This window comes from Podarcis tiliguerta (genome assembly GCF_965153285.1).
Source record: "Podarcis tiliguerta genome assembly, chromosome: 5".
In the NCBI taxonomy this organism is placed as follows: Eukaryota; Metazoa; Chordata; class Lepidosauria; order Squamata; family Lacertidae; genus Podarcis; species Podarcis tiliguerta.
Window position 1 is genome coordinate 80,786,388 of NC_139538.1, and position 18,588 is coordinate 80,804,975.

At 41.9% G+C, this 18,588-nt stretch overlaps 1 protein-coding gene across 14 annotated transcripts in view; it reads left to right on the top strand.

The window, feature by feature from the left end:
- The window catches only part of KCNMA1 (potassium calcium-activated channel subfamily M alpha 1), a 546,631-nt gene that overhangs the window by 420,068 nt on the left and 107,975 nt on the right, over nt 1-18,588 (top strand). For 2 of the 14 annotated variants that reach the window (XM_083440310.1, XM_083440311.1), the window contains one exon: nt 7,793-7,966. The exons of the other annotated variants lie outside the window; for them this stretch is intronic. In XM_083440310.1, coding sequence (XP_083296436.1) covers nt 7,793-7,966 — 174 coding nt within the window. The remainder of the gene's footprint in view (nt 1-7,792; nt 7,967-18,588) is intronic. 14 annotated transcript variants of the gene reach the window in all.

The following is an 18,588-nucleotide window of genomic DNA, read 5'->3' on the forward strand; positions in this document are numbered from 1 at the left end:
TTATTGTTGCTAAGTATTTCCCTCAGTGTGTAGACTTTGCTGAAGAAATGACAACGATCATGTGTGCATGGCCTAAGTATATTTTTAGTGGCATCCACTGCCTCCAATTTTGTTTATCACTCCCCATTGAAATGCTTTTCATATGCCCTCCAAAACACATGAGGGACCACTTCCCTATGAGCGGCACCCACAAAGCAGGGAAGGCATTTAAATGATCCTGATCACATAGGCAGGGGCTGACTGTACCACTCCTTCCATGGGAACCAAGACTTCGCCTCAAGCAAAGTACCAATTCCATGGCCAGGAACCATCGCAATAAGCCACCATCTATGTGGTTGTTTAAATGTTGCTCTCAGCTATAAACCACTCATAGATAAGTAGTTCCCATGCAGATCTAGAAATGTGTAAAACGACATCACATTGTGAAATTTATCTGGTTTCAAATATTAGCAAAAGTGAGTCCAGGTCAGTCTAGTGTACAGCATCGTGTGATGCTGTACACACATAGAGTGTAGCACTGAGTGGCAGGCAGAGGGGTGGGCAGACTTACTGTAGATAGTTTGGCCTGGTGAACTTAGTCTCCTTCTTCCTGCATTTTTGTTATGTTTCAGAAAGAAAGACTAAAGAATACCTCTGTCAGAAAAAGAATGCTATCATTGTGTAAATCCTAAATACTACATTTTCTGTAATGTATCAGAGCATAGGGCTGCTTAATTGGTTTGTAACCAATTATGTGTTAAGCAGAGAGCTGCAGCTAATCCTGGATATCAATAATAATGATAACAACAACAACAACACATTTATACCAGGCATAGACAAACTCGGCCCTCCAGATGTTTTGAGACTACAACTCCCATGATCCCTAGCTAACAGGACCAGTGGTCAGGGATGATGGGAATTGTAGTCCAAAAGCATCTGGAGGGCCGAGTTTGCCTATGCCTGATTTATACCCCACCCATCTGGCTGGGTTTCCCCAGCTACTTTGGGCAGCTCCCAACAGAATATTAAAATCACAATAAAAGATCAAACATTAAAAACTTCCCTAAACAGGGCTACTTTCAGATGTCTTCTAAAAGTCAGATAGTTGTTTATTTCCTTAACATCTGATGGGAGGGTGTTCCACAGGGCAGGCGCCACTACCGAGAAGACCCTCTCCCTTCTGTGAAACTGTACCCTTATTAAATGCCCCCCGCCCCCTAATTGTGCCTTGGCCTCATTCACACATTAATACTTTTTTAGGTCTGCACCTAAAAAAATATGGGGTCGTATCCAGTGCTGCTGTTCCCCCAGCACAGCAGAGTTCTACTTCTGCAATGGGAATTTCCCCTCCTCTTTCCTTGTAGCCCTCCATGCACTGTCCAAATGGGCTCCACGGGGTTGATGTGCTGCCCACCCACCCTAGCAGATTTTGAGAGCATGCAGAGAGAGGAAAGGCAAGGGAAGCCCATTTGCACAAGTGGAACGCCATGGGCACAACCTTGGATGCAAGCCGTGAAGTGTAAATCAGTCCCCTGGGGCACTGCTATTCATTTACCTTTGGGCTACGTTTCAAAAGACAGCTAGTTTAACATCTGGGAGGGGGGAAGAGAAAGTGTACCCAAGCTACACAATGATTTAAATGTCTTGTTGCATTTGTGCACCTTCTTCATTGTTCCCATTTAAAAAAAAAAGAGTCTGCACTGAATGCTTCCAAGCTAAACTTCTAATTAGTCTTGCGCACTAGAGGGGGAAGTTAAGTAGCGGCAGGACATGGTGTGGAATATTCTTTTAAGAAATAAAAACACCCAGGAGCCTTGTAGCACTTTAAAGTACTAACAAATGCATTGTGGCACAAGCTTTCAGGGAATCAAGTCCACTCTGTCATAGGGGCCCCCTCTGTCCTCCAGAGGATGTGGGGTGCTCAGTCTAAGGAGTGGAGCCTTCCTCCTGGCTTTCCCTAAATGCAACCCCTGCCCCCATTTGCAACAGGGTTGATAAGCCTCCTGTTAAGCCACTTAAAAATATTTGAAAGTAGTGGAAGGGAACTGCAGTTTCAAAAGGGGACATGTGTATGGACAAGAAGCCCCAATAATATGGCACTTTGCCTGGTGGGCCTCCCACCCAGCTTGAGTGCATCTTTGGCACCTCTCAAAAAGCTATTATCACATGGGGTTACTTTGTGTACTCCTGCACTTCAGCAGCCTTTTGTGCTAGTGATTATGATACCCATTGTGAGGCAAGGAGGAACATAAAATTTATGTGGTGTTAGTTCATGTTCACAGCTCAGCATCCGTGAGCAACTCAGGGATCACATTAATTAGCCAGCTTGTTCAAGATGATCAGTGATGGCTGAATAGAGCCAAGATCAGGCATGGCCCGACTTGGCCCTCCAGATTTTTTGGAACTACAATTCCCATAAAACCTGACCACTGGTGCTGTTAGCTAGGGATGATGGGAGTTGTAGTCCCAAAACATCTGGAGGGCCAAGTTTGGCCATGCCTGGCCAAGATCTTTGCCTTGCACAGAGTTCACGAAGAATTCACTAGTATGACTTTCTGGGGTTAAAATCCCCTTGTTGATTTAATTTGGTACCAATTGTTCAGAACTTAGCACTGTTGGATTTTGCACCACTTGAAATATTTCCTTCTCACACATTTCCCCAGAGTTATATGATTTTATAACTTTATGACTTTATAGTTTTATGGCAGCCTTGATATTTATAATGAGCTGGCAGTTTATCAACATTCTTATTTAAAAAATAAATCAGAAATAAGACTTAACCATGGTTATCAGGAATCATGGATCGTTTGCTGCCCCAGCTCTGGTTAAGACCCAGGTGTATTTTAACACGTTGGTTTAGCTTGGCACACTAAACTCTGTCCCCAGGTGGCATGTATATGTCAGCTAGCAAGCACAGAGACTAGAGCACTGGAAGAGCTAACCATGTTTAAGGAGAACAAACCATGTGCCATATTAGAGTTCATTTTGCTTTATTAAATTATAATGATTAAACCTCTTCATATAATCCTAGTTTTACTCTTAAAATTAGTTTGGTTTTCTTTAGAAACACTAGTTCTGTAAAACATCATCCCAGTGAGAATCCTGATACTTGTGAATATATTTAACTCTTAAGTAATGTTCAGCAAAATCATTTAGTTACTGGCAGGGAAATAAATCCATAGTCTTTGAAAGATATAAATTGTGTCAACTGAAATGTCAGTCCCAGTCAGCAGGCAAAGTCTGAATAATCAATCAATGAATGCACAATTCGGGTATCAAATTTTAGTATATTCAAACATTGTTATTTGAAATTTAAACTTGTTACCTGAATATTTGGAGGAGTCAGATTTCGGCAGTCAAAATAAGATCTGTTGTGGGGCTGGCACATACCTTATTTTCAGAGGCGAGTCAAGGTGGGTAGATTTTTCTTGCCAATTCTGGTTGCAAAAATCTACACCCACCGCTGTTGGTGTGAGTTTATAGGGTGTTATTTGCCAACGTTTAGATAAAGCAGGAGTGAACAGCCTTAGAGACACATGTGCCCCTCAGCCTAATTTTATGTGCCCCCCCCCAGTTGATTCCCAAAGCCCCCTGCAAGTGGCTAGTTCAGAACTTTGGTAAAAGTGAACAGCAAATCGGAAGGAAGAGGGAGAAAACGCTGGTGGAAGCAGGTGTCAGAAAGGGAGAGAAAGTTATGCTTCCTTTGACTCTGGCCTTGCCCATTGCTGGTTTTTAGCCCAGGGGGTCAGCAAGGTTTACCGCTCGTGCCTGCGATTTCTGACACGTGCGTCTGCGCAGACACGATTTCCGGTGCCACGGAAGTGAGTCCCTGCACTGTGCTGGTGGCTTGGTTCGGGGGCGGCTCGTGGGCCGGTTAAATGACCCCCGTGGGCCACTTGTGCCCGATGGGCCTTAGGTTGCTGACCCCTGTTTTAGACCCATGCACAGTCAGCATGCCGCACTCAACAGATTATCCCTAAAGGAATGCGGCACTCGACAGAAAATAATACTGCCCAACTTGCCCTAAATGATCTAAAAGTAAAGTTTTGTTCGTTCTTCCTTGCACATCAACACTCAAACTCTGATCTCGGCTAGAACCAGTACTGGCAGGCAATAAATTGCTGATGCTTACTGAGTGTGAGAAAGGCAAGACTGTGGTGTCCAGAGGATTTTCAGTGGTATTTAGATTTGCAGTTTATAATATAATTTTAGTGTAGATACTCCCTTATTAAGAAGCATGCTACTTCCGCATGTTGTATGCTGAAGGAATATAAAAGGCAAGGAATATAAAAAAGTTGATTGCTTTCTTAGACACCATTAATCCAAACATGCTATGAAACATTAGGAAAAGTACTATATAGTAGAATGATCAAACTGCTTCCTTTAATAACATACATATAGCTAAGCAATTTTTGACTGCTAAGCCCTGGCAATCTGTATAATCGGAAACAGCTAACACTCTCCCTTTAATATTCTTTAAAAGCCAGAACTTTTCAAAAAAAAAAAAATTGCAGAAGGCTCAGGAAGGCTGTGGTTTCCCTGGCGTACTATGGAGTAAGGGAGAAAAAGCTTTGCCTGTTGAGCACAGAGAAAAATCAATTGTCACAACCAGTTTGAAGACACGCTGCTGTATTTTTAAATTTTTAAAATATTTTTTACACAGCTGAAACTGCTGTGGGGGGAACCCTTTTGCTATTCTTCAGGTTGATGATCTTTTCCAACATCGCCACAAGGCAAATTAAATCAATCTAGCTGTTCCTGTAACACTACAGTTCCTTTGTGACCGTAATTTCTTTGTGAAGTTTTCCTTTGTTGTCATTTACCTCTTGCTGTGGATCATAAGAGAAGTTGAATTGAAATGACATTGTATCCATTTCAATTCATAATGGTAGTCTGGCTCTTTTCCCCCTTTCCTTTTTTTTTTTACTCAACCCCAGTTGACTGACACGGAGTCCAGGTTTTCTTTAGCCAGCTGTTGTTTGGTGCAGTTCCACTAGATGTCCTCATAGATCTACTTTTTGTTACCATTGGTGATGTAAAAGCCAGGCAGAGGAGTGGTAGCAGTTGGATAGACAATGGTAACAAAAACCAGGTAATCAGCAGAGAAGACCTTTATCCCTGTTTGCTTTGCTTGTCAAAGTGAAAATATTGTTTAGTGGGCAGATACCTTCTTCCGAGGGTATATGATTGAAACTGGTTGGCTTTTGTAGAATTTTTAGAGGTGCTCCAAGTACCATGACACCAAAATTAATGAAGTTGTACAGAAGAGTCTCCTGTCTTTCTGCTGATTGCCACATTTAATTAACATTTATGGTGGTTTAATGGGAAACAGTATGTGTCTGGCTGTACCAGCTTTAATCACTCCATCATGTCTTTAATCTGCTCAGCAACCATTATTCCTAATACTCCATCTTGTTATATGTTTGCGGGTGTATTTAAAAATATTTATTTTCCTCTTCTATTTGGTATGAATGCAAAATGACTGTGTAACAGGAATGAAGAGTAATAAGCATGTTGCCTTATAAACTGTGCTGCTCTGATATGTGATTGCTCATATGATGATTGATTAAAACCTTCATAGCAAGTCCTTTTGAGAAGTTTGCTATCAGATTTGAGACTGTTTCCTGCATGTTAACAGAATGTATTATAAAATGATGCATGGTCTCCAGAATAATTGATATTAATAATTAAAAACAGTCCCTGAAATGCATTGGGTCTTGAAATGTGCCTTGCACCAGTTCCATTATTGAACAGAAGAATACAAATTATTGTTGAAGAAAATGGTTCTTAAATATTTTCCTCTTCTCTACCCTCCCTCCCCCAGTGTCTTATTCTATTATTGCATTTTGACAAAATACAACTTAGATGGAAATGAAAACCAGGGACTGTTACTAACCAATATCAAAACATTATACAACTGGCAGTTACTTGGGTTTCGCTACAGCATTTGATTAGTAGAAGCTTCTTCAAAGCAGCTGTATATTATGCATGGAAGAACTTTCATTTTTCTTTCACCAAATCAGTCCATTTCAGACCAGATCTTAATTTTCCTTTAAACAAGAAGAAAAAGCCAAATATTGTCATGTTTTGGGGGGTTTTTAATGTAGGAATATTTGGACAAACATAATCTTTGTTGAATGAAGAAATGTTTTCCTTCTTTTTTCTGAATAACCCTTAAATGAGTTATGGAGATGCAAAGAAAAGACGGGGAAAACTGATAAGTTGTCCCGAATAATTTTTAGTCGTCTAAACTGTTACCAATCAAAAGCTGTAGTGGAATTCCAGCTTTCTCCTAAAAATCAAGTTCTGGGGAATGATGTATGGTGTGCTGACCGAGCCTGATGTTGCATGTTGACATATTCAAACAGCTGCAAGATAACTCAAAGAGAATGCTAAGAACACATGCCACAGGAAATGCAAGCAAAGTTTTAGAGGAACAGAATCACTGCTGAAGAGATCACTCATCCATCTCCCTCAATGCCTGTTTCCCCACAACCATGGCGTTACCCCTTGCTTGTCAGATATACTGTGTATGGCAAGTCATAGAGGCCTTAGAATAGGACTTGACCCATTTTGGGAGATTTATATCCTCCTTTCTCAGTTTAAAAACAACAGCAACCCCCTAGTCAATGGCAAATGTTTTAAAATAACATGGGAATTGTGACTGCTTCTTTGTAAGGTTACAAGCCTTTTATTTTTATTTTTTAAAAAGTTTGGGTGCACATTTGCTCTTACGGGTTGTGCTTTTTGACTACCAGCGACATGCTTCAATGTCACTAAAATTAAATTAGTTCATGCTAAGCCATTGCCAATAAAATATGGCCTGGTGCAACATGAGAAACAATTATAAGATGTCCTTTGGTTTCACCTTCATGTGTTATTTGTGAATGAAGTCACGTTAGTAGAATTGAACAAATTGGGCTTTCTCAAAGACAGCACACTTGAAGCACTGAAACCTGAAACCATTCCAAGTTGAAGACCTGTCAATTTGCATTGAGCTTCATCAGCCTCACTGAAAAAGGGGGAAATCATTGACTTTATGACATTTGATGGCTTTTCAAATTTATTTCTTGTGGTCGCTACAATACTGAAATCCCGCAATAGATACAGAAAAGAAAATATGATGATGATGATGATAATGATTGGTTCAGCATGTTCCAGTGGACCCATATTTGGTGCACTCTGGTGATGCCTTACATGTGAACTGCCCTTAATGTTGAACTTAGAACCACAGAATTGTAGAATTGGAGGGCACCCTGGGTGTCATCTAGTCCAACCCCCTGCAATGCAGGAATCCCAGCTAGTAGCAGCATCTCTTGCAATGGACATAATTTGGTATTTCGTCAAATTGGTTTTATGTCCTCTGAGGTGCATGCTCAACGAATGGGATTGTGATCTCCTTAGTACTGAGGGGAGGAAATGGCCGAAGCCAAATTTAGCTTAAGAAGCAATGGCTTTGCACTATTCACCTTTTCACTTTAAAGATTACAGTGGCAACAAGGGTGCGAGGGAAAGCCTTTATACGTTTCTGCCTCTCTTTGGTGGTTCCTATTACTCCCATGCAAAAAACAAAAGTCTTTGTCTTGTGTCACCGCCTAGACAGAACAGAAAGAATCACTTATCTTTCCTCTACATTTGACGTACAACCACAGTGCTATTAATAATCAGAATGATTATATCCCTGGGTCAAGACTGCCATAAACTAAGGCCTGTATCTTAAATCCCTTAAATGACCTTCCAGCTGCATTGTTATATTTAACCTTTCCATTAACCTGCTACTCTTCCTCTCCTCCCATCCAACCCATGGTTATAGCCAAGATGTCCATCTACAAGAGAATCAAACTGGCATGTTGTTTTGATTGCGGACGCTCTGAGCGTGACTGCTCTTGCATGTCAGGCAGTGTGCATAGTAACATGGACACCCTTGAGAGAGCCTTCCCACTTTCTTCTGTCTCTGTTAATGATTGCTCCACCAGTTTACGTGCCTGTAAGTTTTAACACCAGCACATGCTGTTCCATGTCTGTGGTGTCTGTGGTATCATCCCCGTCCTGTGTCGTACATTGTGGTTTTATTGTTTTGGCTTTTTCCCCTCCCCTCTTCCTTTTCTTGTTCCTTTTTTTTTAATACCGTGAGTCAGCACGTTTCCTCCCCCCCCCCCTTTATAACTACTTTAATTTATACAGATCTGTATTTATATATTCTTCAATGTACTTCATTAAAAGAAACAATATTTTGTGTAATTGTTGCTCTCCCTTCCTCTTGTGAGCTTTTCAGGGGAAATGCATCTTGGCAACAGTGTAGTTTCGTGACATTTTGTTTCTGATTCATATACACAGTGTAATGGTGGTTAAATGCTTTCTTAATGGCTGTGGTAGACATGCTATGCTCTGAACTAGGCATAGGGACAGTGACTTAGGGAACAAATGCTGTAGCTATTTTGGGCAGATTTGGAACAGTTTGCAGTATGTGTAGCACGCAACCTGTTTAGCATCAAAGGTGTACCTTTGGAGAACTGCAAATGACCATCTTTTCTCTGAACTAACATAATTTAATTATCATTTAGCACTGCCGGTATCAGTTCATGGTTGGTGGGTGTTTCACAAACTCTTTGCTCTGTATAACTTATCTAATTACATGTTTTGATCTGGTGGTCCGTGCAAACCTTTGAGGGTAACACTTGAGTAGCCAGTGAAACATATTGGGGACAGGTAACCAGCACTGAGAACTGAAAAATCAGTAAACTTTAGAGTAGAAATAGCAAATTCCTGGAGTTACAGTATTCCATTCATAGTGCACTAACTTCTCCCATGCTTCTCCCATGAGTTGCTAGGTGCTGCCTTACTCTGAATCAAACCATTGATTCATGTAGACCAGTATTGTCTACTCAGACTGGCAATAGGTCTCCAAAGTCTTGGTTACTACTTTCCCATGCTGTCTACCTCAAATCCATTAACTGGAGATGCCCATGATTGACCTGACAGCCTTCTGCCTGGCTCTGCCTCCACCTTGGCCTACCGGCTTTGACCATCTAGGGATCAGTATTTTGAAATAAAAATGAGTAATCCAAAATGGCACAGGTCAAAGCTCAATCTTTCCGGTGAACACCCAAAGTATATCTGTCTGGAGGAACCCTGGCCTGGAGGAACTTGTAGGTTCCAAGGCAAGGGCTTTAATGATGGCTTGATGTCAGTGGGCTAGGTACAGACTAAGTTGACTTTAGGTGCCATTGAAATCCATAAAGCAGGTTACTAATGACTTTAAGTCCCATTGATTTAACCAACTTAACCTACTTTAAACCCAGTCTCCCCCCCAATACCCACCTAGCACTTCTTGTATCCATTGTACTTACCAGTCATTACTGAATTGTGGCTAGCACATCACTGGAGTATCCACAACAACTAGATTTAGCCATAAATTTTTTTTCGTAGTAGCATCTGCAAGCAAAAAAGAAACTATAACTTGGAAGTGTGGTACAACTTTCTATTTTTCACTGCTGCCTTTAGAAGGGAAGGAGCATTAAGGTTTGGGCTGCATAACCTAATCAGCCCCCCAAAAAACAAACCAAAACACGCTGCATGTGATATCATCGACACCTCCCAAAGTACAGCTTTTGAAAAATGCATTAGCCACATATTGCATTCAGTCATAAAAGTGATGTTGTTGGCTTAGAAGGTCTCTAGTTCCTCTGCTTCCCTCTCTCACCTTCCACCCGTCATTCACACTGTCACACAAAAACAAGGTTTCATTCTTCTCTCTGTGAGATCGCCCACCTTTGCTGGTTAATAATAAGAAACAAGCATCAATACCAGTCCATGCCCTTTGTAAACCAATGCTAGTTTATTAGCTGATGTTGTCCCCGATTGTAATATCTGCATCTCCATACACCCACACCCACACACCCTTGAAATCCGATTGGCAAGGCTTCAATAGAAATCAGCATTTTCCTTCCAGTGAGGAGAGGTCAGACAATGCCCATTTTGACAAGAGCTGGTTAGCTCAAAGAACAGTGGTGAGAGTTGGCTTTTCATTAAATATGAGCAGATGTGAAATGTAGAGTGCTTGACAATTAGAAATGGCAGCAGTAAGGCCCTGGAATCAAAGTGAGGTCAGATTGGCGGATCAGATTACCTCCCTTACATTCTTCAGTTGTTCGGGAAATCATTTTGAATTAGTGTCAGCAAAACCTTGATCGGTTTTGCCCTTTGTCTTTCATGCTAGCACTGTATTGTTTCCCAAGACACTCATTAAAGGTCATTATACTATTACAGGGCTGGCTTTGGTCACAGCCTCCCCCTCTCCCCATTGAGTCAGTGTGTGCTTCTAAGATGGCTTAATGTGCTTTTCATTTCTCCCTTTTTCTCTCTCCCACCAATCTCTCTCCCGGCTTTTCATTTTAAAGAGAAACAATCGTACAATAATAATAATATTAAAGGGGGGGGACTGGTGAAAGAAATCCTTAAAGAAAAAGTGGCTACCACAGTATTTTGGTCACAATCCTGTGGGAAATTCTTCCATGTAATGAATGGAAACTGCAAAACCTTTACTCCTCCGCAGCCCCCATCCATTTTAATTTATCTGGCAAAGGAGAACTTCTTGCTAGACTGTGCCCTGTGAAAACATCTATTTTACACATCCATTTAAACTTGCAGTGTTGTGAATTGCCTACCCTCCTGTAGCTAAAGGCATGGGCCTTGCAGATATCTTTCTTTGCAGTAGCTGAAAGGTTCATTTGGTGACTCACCACACCATTCAAAATAGTGACTTTCCCCCCAGGGAAAAAATAGTCAAAGAGGTACTGGGTGCTTACCCAATGGGATTTTTTTACCCATGCACCCTTTGCAAAACCCACCAGTTTCGAAAGAGATTTTCCATGTAGAATGGAAAGCTACTGCGAGAAGAAGAAAAATTCCAAAGCTCTTTTAGGTGGGCAGGACTAATTGTAGTGTTCTTCAGATCAAGGGCACTATGGTTATACAGCACAGATTAAAATGGGCTTGTTAAACAAACAAATGGGGAAGCAGTTCCTTCATTCTGCTTATCTCTGCTTCTCCTCCTCCATAACCACCACCACCACACTGCTGCTTCTTCCACTCCCCCCCCCCCCCGCCCGCAGTCTATGTAGTTACAATCAGACAAATCACTTATCTTATCTGCAAGGCTCAGTATCCTTTCTCCAGTAGTGGTAAAATTTAGATGCTCCAGGAAGTTGCAACCACAGACTGTGCCAAACTCTTTCTCTCTCTCTCTGATTATGGGGAAATGTGTTACATGCTCCTTGTAAAAACTAGTGGATATGACCTCTGTGATGGTTTATGCCCATCACTACCATTTCTGGGAGGTTGCTGATGATACCATGGGAAATCTCTTTGCCTGCCAACCACCAATATGATGTCACAGTGAACCACTATGACCTCAGTGGATGTCCTGTTTGCATGGAGGATAAAACTATCTACTGCTCCAGTTTAAAGACAGGATGCCTCTTAATAATGACTGCCGGGGAATATGAGATGGAGAGTGCTATTCTATTCCTGCCCTGCTTACGAGCTTCCCTTAGGCATCTGAAGAGCCACTGTGAGAACAGACTACTGTGCTAGATGGGCCTTTGGTCTGATCTAGAAGGGCTGCTCTTATGTCACACGGACGTTAGTTTTTGCCATCATAATGCACTCCTGCTTTGAATCTCTGTGTTGGTAAGGCATTGGGCATTGGGAATGCTCTGATATTAGCATTGGTGACTGGGTTGTCCAAATAACTGTTGTGGAGATGGGATAAATTGGATAGAGAGAGAAAAAGGGGGAAAGAGGCAAGTAGAGGGTTTTGGGGAGCAATCGTAGCTCATGAACTTATTGGCTGACTTTACAAGTGGGTTGAAAGAATTACTGAGATAGCATACGTGAGATTGCACTGTACCAATGTTAAAAGTATTATTTTTGTGAATGTTTAACCTTTGAAGCACAGGATGAGTTGGATAGGAAAACAGTTTCTTAAACTATTTCCTCTGCTGCCCATGACTTTCAATAGCTGCAACAGAACAGAAATATGTTGCAAAGAAATAATATAATTTAAATTTGTCCTTATTGTTTACTTTTTTTAAAAAAAATGTCACTGTTAGAGTATATCCTTTTCAGCATCCTGTGATCCTGTAGTTATTAGTACCTTGGGGTGGGGTACGGCACCAACGGAAGAAGCAAGAAACCAAGGTTTCTTTGAAAAACTGGAACTTAAGAAACCCTGCAAAGAAAAATGAGATGATTTCAAGCCCTGCAGGAAAATCTTATTAGGGCTACACAAGAGATTGCAATCAGGCAGCTGTGTTTTCCTAACCCAAATTTTTATGAAACAAGCAAACTGGTCTCTGTTGGAGAGCATTAAGCATTACTTTGGCCTGACATTCTCTTAACGAGACTAATATAAAAAGACAATTAAATCAAGGGCAGAGTGACACAATAAAAAAATGTATTAATTCAAGCCCACAGAGATGAGAAATCACACACTATATGTGTCACAAATATCTGACCTTTGTAAAGAAAGCCAGTGTGGTGTACAAGGGATGGTCTAATGGCCTCATCCACAGATTTGCTAAACTAGAAAATAGAAGCTTGGGGAGAGGAATGTCAGCTGTTTTGTTGCTTGCAGAGCAAGGTATTATACCAGCATTGTTAGGACATTTTCAGTATATTATGCAGCATGGACCAAATTAGGAGCCATACCTTGCCCTGTTTGGTCCACGGACTGGAACTTCCCCACTCCTGCTGTATAGGAAACTCTTAATGAATATAGATGCTTAGGTTGCTTTCTTCCAAAAAACATAAAAGGTTTCCTTCCTCTTCTGTGACATTCTATTCTATTCCATTAGCCATCACTAATCAAGTCAAGGGGTTTCATCTGCCTTGTAGCACAGCCCTACCTGTGTGTACTTGAAAGTAAAATCCGATGAGCTCCATGGGTCTTACTCCCAAGTAAAAAACACATTGGGCATGTGGTCTTCAGGATTTTGTTTGTCTTTCAAATACAAACCTCTTCCTTCTAAAGTATTTCATCGGCATGGGCAATGAAAAAACAAAAAGCTGAAAGTTAGGGGCTATATTTATGTGAGTGGACTCTCTCTGGAGAAGAACTTCCAGGGAACGAAAGCCTCTCGCAATGATGATAATAATAATTTATTATTTGTACCCCACCCATCTGGCTGGGTTTCCCCAGCCACTCTGGGCGGCTTCCAGCAAAGATTAAAAATACATTGAAATGTACATAAAAATGGATGACCTGCCTTTCATTCTTTTCTCCTCTTTGTGATGTTTGATGATAATCCTGAATGCCCAAATAACAAGTTTCAACTATGGTAGTTTTCAAGCCTTCCTGTCGCAATTCTCTAATGTACAGTTCTTACATGTTGTGAACTCCATGTATTTAAAGGGATATTTTCATCAGGGATATACTTCGGTAATCTTTCATAATATGGTGTCCTGTTCGAGGCCACAATTTGGTGCCTCTAAATGGATATTCTCAATTATGTGGGCTCTCGGCTCAGTGCCCTGTGCAGCAGAACTGCCCACACAGCTCTGAATCCACCGCTGCTTTCAGTATACTTTGTGTAAAGAAAAAAAAAAAAACACAGGCAAAAGGGAAGGTATGTGAATAATAAACCCTTCCAATAATGCAAAAGCTTGACTTGGGTAGGAACACCAGTGGGATTTTGCTTTTGTCTGAGACCCACATGTTGCTTTATTAGTTAACCCCATGACCTGACTGTCATCCCTCTTCAAATTCCTGTGTTGTTATAATCCCAGTACAAACTGCTGGCAGTGTGATGGACCACCCACAAGGCTCCAGCAATCCAGTGGCTGATGCTTTATCCACTATTTAGGAATCACTGGCTTCACTATAAATGTCATGCTGTAGTTAGAATAATGAAGAAGAAGTCATTGCTTCAGAATGAATTACTGTCAATACTTTATAGTATGCCAACTATGCAATCACTTAGCAGCGCTTCTGCAATATGAAAAATATTATTATTATTATTATTAGTAGTAGTAGTAATATAAAGATTTTTTTGTTAACTTTATGTTAAATATGTATCCTGTAGTTGATCTCTTTTGTAATGTTTTATTTTGAAATCTTTAAGATAATATTTTACTTTTCTGCTAATTATGTTGCTTTGACTGTATACTCTATATTTGACTTTCTTCAGATTGTTTTATTGATTTAATATGCTGTAAACCGTGGGGCGCAGGTGGCGTTGTGGGTTAAACCACAGAGCCTAGGGCTTGCCAATCAGAAGGTCTGCAATTCGAATCCCCACGACGGGGTGAGCTCCCGTTGCTTGGTCCCTGCTCCTGCCCACCTAGCAGTTCAAAAGCACGTCAAAGTGCAAGTAGATAAATAGGTACCTCTCCGGCGGGAAGGTAAACGGTGTTTCCGTGCGCTGCTCTGGTTCTCCAGAAGCGGCTTAGTCATGCTGGCCACATGACCCGGAAGCTGTACGCCGGCTCCCTTGGCCAATAAAGCGAGATGAGCGCCGCAACCCCAGAGTCGGACACGACTGGACCTAATGGTCAGGGGTCCCTTTACCTTTACCTTATGCTGTAAACCGCTTTGCGATTTTTCTTAAAAATATAAAGCGGTATAGAAAATAAATAAATAAATAAATAAATAAATAGCTAGCATATAAATTTCCTGCCCGGAACAATGTTCAGTCTGACTAACAGCAATACTCATTGCTTTTAGTAAGTTTTTTCCCAGCAGTAGAGTTTGCGTGTTTGGGGAAAGAAAAGTTATTTGTGTTACTTTATATCTTTACATCACTTGTCTTTCTTAACAAATGAGGAGGTAGAACGGTGGGTTACAAATAGCTAAGTATTGTGGACTCCCTGTTTTTTAAAAGCCAAGCCATGGATCCCTTACTTCTGCAAATGCGATACCTCCGTGGTAATGTTTGTTATGTGAATGGTGCCACCCAGGGCTTTTTTCCCCCCAGCCAGAACTCACTGGAACTCAGTTCTGGCACCTCTCAGGTGGGCGTCATTGCCATGAGAACAAGGGAGGTGTTCCTAGTGAGTTACGACACCTCTCCCCTCCCCCCTCCCGAAAAATAGCACTGGTGCCACCGTACCCTCCAACATGTCCCAGCACAAAACCGGAACACCCATCTTCCAGACCATGGTTCCACGCAAGTCACATGACCCACATGAGAGCACGGTGCCCAAAAACAAGATGTCCCTGACAGCTGGTGGGTATGTGCCATAGACCCACTGGGTCCACGGAGCACTAACGGGGGACCACTGAGGTAGAGAATTGGAACCTTTGCTGGACATTTTAATTGCTAGGTGAAGGGTGAGGAACCTGTAGCCCTCCAGATTCTGTTGGACTGCAATTCCAACTAGCCCCATTAATTTGGCTATTAGCCAAAGATGCTGTGAGTTGCCAGTCAACATCTGTAGGTCCACAGACTCCTCATCCTTGTGCTCAATTGCTCTGCTTAAGACCGGCCATATAAAAACTGGTGGGTTTTTTTCCTTGCCACAGTCATTTTTCATTCACACATTTCCCCCCTAAAATATTAATTTCCAAGACCATTAGTATGTGTAGTTTTATATTTATTTAACATGGATATTTCAGTGGATTGTTGTACTTTCTTGAGGATGATATAGATTTGAAGGATTGATAGCTGGAGAAACACAAGGAGTGTGTAGCAGGGAAAGGGGGTAGACTCTCCCATTCAAAGCTGGTTGCTGCAACAGAAGAACAAACGCAAGACAGCCTGACTAGTTTATTATAAATAGCTAGAATGTATGAAATAGATGGGTTTTGTTGTGCAGTGCAGTGGGTTAGCTCAGATGCTCATCGTTGGGGTTAGTGCAAAGGAATTTGATGTCCTCAACCCTTTGAATATTACATGTACCAGCTTCTGTGCAGGCACCAGATGCTCCCAAGTTTAGCAGCAAATATTTCTGAAGAGTTAGATGGAAAAGGCGGGGAGCACGGAAGAGGCAGAGAGAAGTCTTTTTGAGAAATCGCTTCGGGCCTCTACTTTGGGTAGTGTTTCTTACCAGGGTCACAGGAAAGTGACTAGTGAATGGATTGCCTTGATGGGGACAGGCTAGGGGAAGAAAAGCTGTCTCCAGCCCGTGGAGCGGGTTTCGGAGAGGGCCTTATGAAAGGTGACATGGAAATTATGTTTGCATTTTTATTTCCTGAGTGTGGCTGGTTGTCATGAAACTCACCCTGACAGTTTCTTACCACCAGGCAACAGATTCTCCCTGTTACCTCCTCGGTGTAGGACAGATGCTAGCCAGTTAGCTCTCCGTCTCTCCTTCTCCTGAGCTATCTCAAGCGACAGATGCCAGGACTAGCTCAGTTTCCTCTTGAACGTTTCTGTCGTAGCCCTGCCTTGAGCCCAAATCCTGACCTTTACTTATGTGAAATAAAGTACTTATGAACAAGCAAAGCCTTGATCCAGAGCAGGCTTAGAGCAAATGTCAAGCCAGACTTCTGCCTCCTTCTTCCACCTGCATTAGGGAGCCCAGATTAGACTTTAGAGTAGAGCGTTGGACCGCCTTAGGCTTTACAGGTCTGGAGAGACATAACTTATTAACAAAGAGCTATTAAATTTTTATCCATTTTTACAACACAATATAAATGCTTCCTATGAATCTACATTGTGTTCATTATCATTTAAAATGTTAATTAAGTCAAAGTTACATTTAATTTAGTCCTAAATGTGCCTTTGGGAGGAAGCGTTTAGAAACAGCTGCAGGATTGAGAAAGTACATCGAGTGTTCTGGGAAGTTCCCTGCACCAATTTCAGGACAGATTATCCCTCCCCGTCCCACCACCCCACCCGCTTCCTTCCAATCCGAAATTGAATGCTGTTTGGTGTCTGAAGCTAATTTGTAGCGATGCGATTGGGCACTGCTTCAAATTAGTGTCATACCAATAACTCCAGGGTTATTAACTCTTAGGAGAATACAGAAAGAGTAATGCACAAAAGAAGAGCTAAAGTGCTCATTCGGATTTTGACAACTGTTTGAAAGTGGGATGCAGTCACATTCTAAAGCGGCTTGCATCTTCATTTTACAGAGGAGCTTCCCAGGCTGAGATTCCCATAGCACTAGGTTTCTTGATAGGGTCCAGTGCATGAGTGTCTGCATAGACAGCAGTGGCATAGAAATGTTTGTGAGCTCAAGATGTCACAGGAATTGGATATCTGAATCAACTTTGGGGGTGCTTTATTAGCAGCAGGGAGGAGCCTGAGGCTCTCAAGAAGCTGTTGGACTCCAACTCCCATCAGCCCCAGCCACTATAGCCATTAGCCAGGGATGATGGGAGTTGGAGTCCAGCAACATCTGGCAGGTCACAGGCTTCTCACCCCTGATTTATAGTCAAAAGCTTCTTCTTTATACAGAACTGCTTCTCTGTGTGTTCTTTGCCTTGTCTGAACCCTTTACTCCACTAGAGGAAATGGCAAAAGATGATTTCCATATATTTCCATTCTGGAAGGAAGTTTTACTCTCAGGGTTATTGCTGGGAAACTCAGTTTGAAGAAAACAAACGGCAAATCCTATGTAATTTCCAAGTACTTTTAATCTCTAGTTTTAATATAAGCCACAAAAGAGGGGTGCATGGGGGGTGGAAGAAGGGAGATGGAACTGCCACATAAAATCTTAGAAATCATACAGCATCTCTGGGCTTTGTTGTGCAATTTTCCTTGCTTGCTCTTGCGTAAAAGACATTGGTTGCATTAGATGTCACTGTCTCCACGGTGTGCACAGCATTATCCTTATTTTTCTAAACTCAAATTGCTTTGCATTGTCACTGCAGCACAGCAAAGCATTTTCCCACCACTGCCTGTGTGGTAGCACAGCTGCTCAGGGATTTTAGTACCCGTCAGAACTGAGCAGCAACTTTGTCTTCCATCAGAAATTCAAGAAAAGGGCTGTTGTTGTTTTAAATAAACCTGTTGCTTCTAGGCAGTGATATAACTACAGGTTGTAAGAAACTTGGAACTGCTATTAAAAAATGCCAGCCCCCAAGCACTGCCATTTGCAGTGGCCCACCTTGCCTCATGCTCTCTGGCCAACGTGTTTTATGATTCTCTGCCCTCAGTTGTATCAGAGTAAATCTGCAACATTCCCCTCTTTCAGCAAATGTACTGCTTATCACTACTCTCACAACTTAGTTGCTGCATTGTCAAATCAAGTTTGTTTTGTTTTCGTTTCAGATGTATGGGTGCTTTTACGGAGTTAATTACAAAGCCCATCCATTTCAATGGGAGTGTGTCCCTATCTCACTGAGGGCTTGAGACCCATCGGCTACACGCACTTGCTTTAGCCAGCCAATCAAAGCCATTCCCAGGGTGTAGCATTCTGGGAACCACAGGGGAGAGTTGAGTGTAGGGTGGCGTCCAAAGGTAGAGGCAGTGTGTTGTTGTTTAGTCGTTTAGTTGTGTTCGACTCTTCATGACCCCATGGACCAGGCACTCCTGTCTTCCACTGCCTCCCGCAGTTTGGTCAATCTCATGTAGAGGCAGTACACCTCTGAATAAGAGACACTTGTGAGCATTGAGTGAAAGAGGACTGTTGCTTTATGTGCCCTGCAGCTTGTGGGCTTAC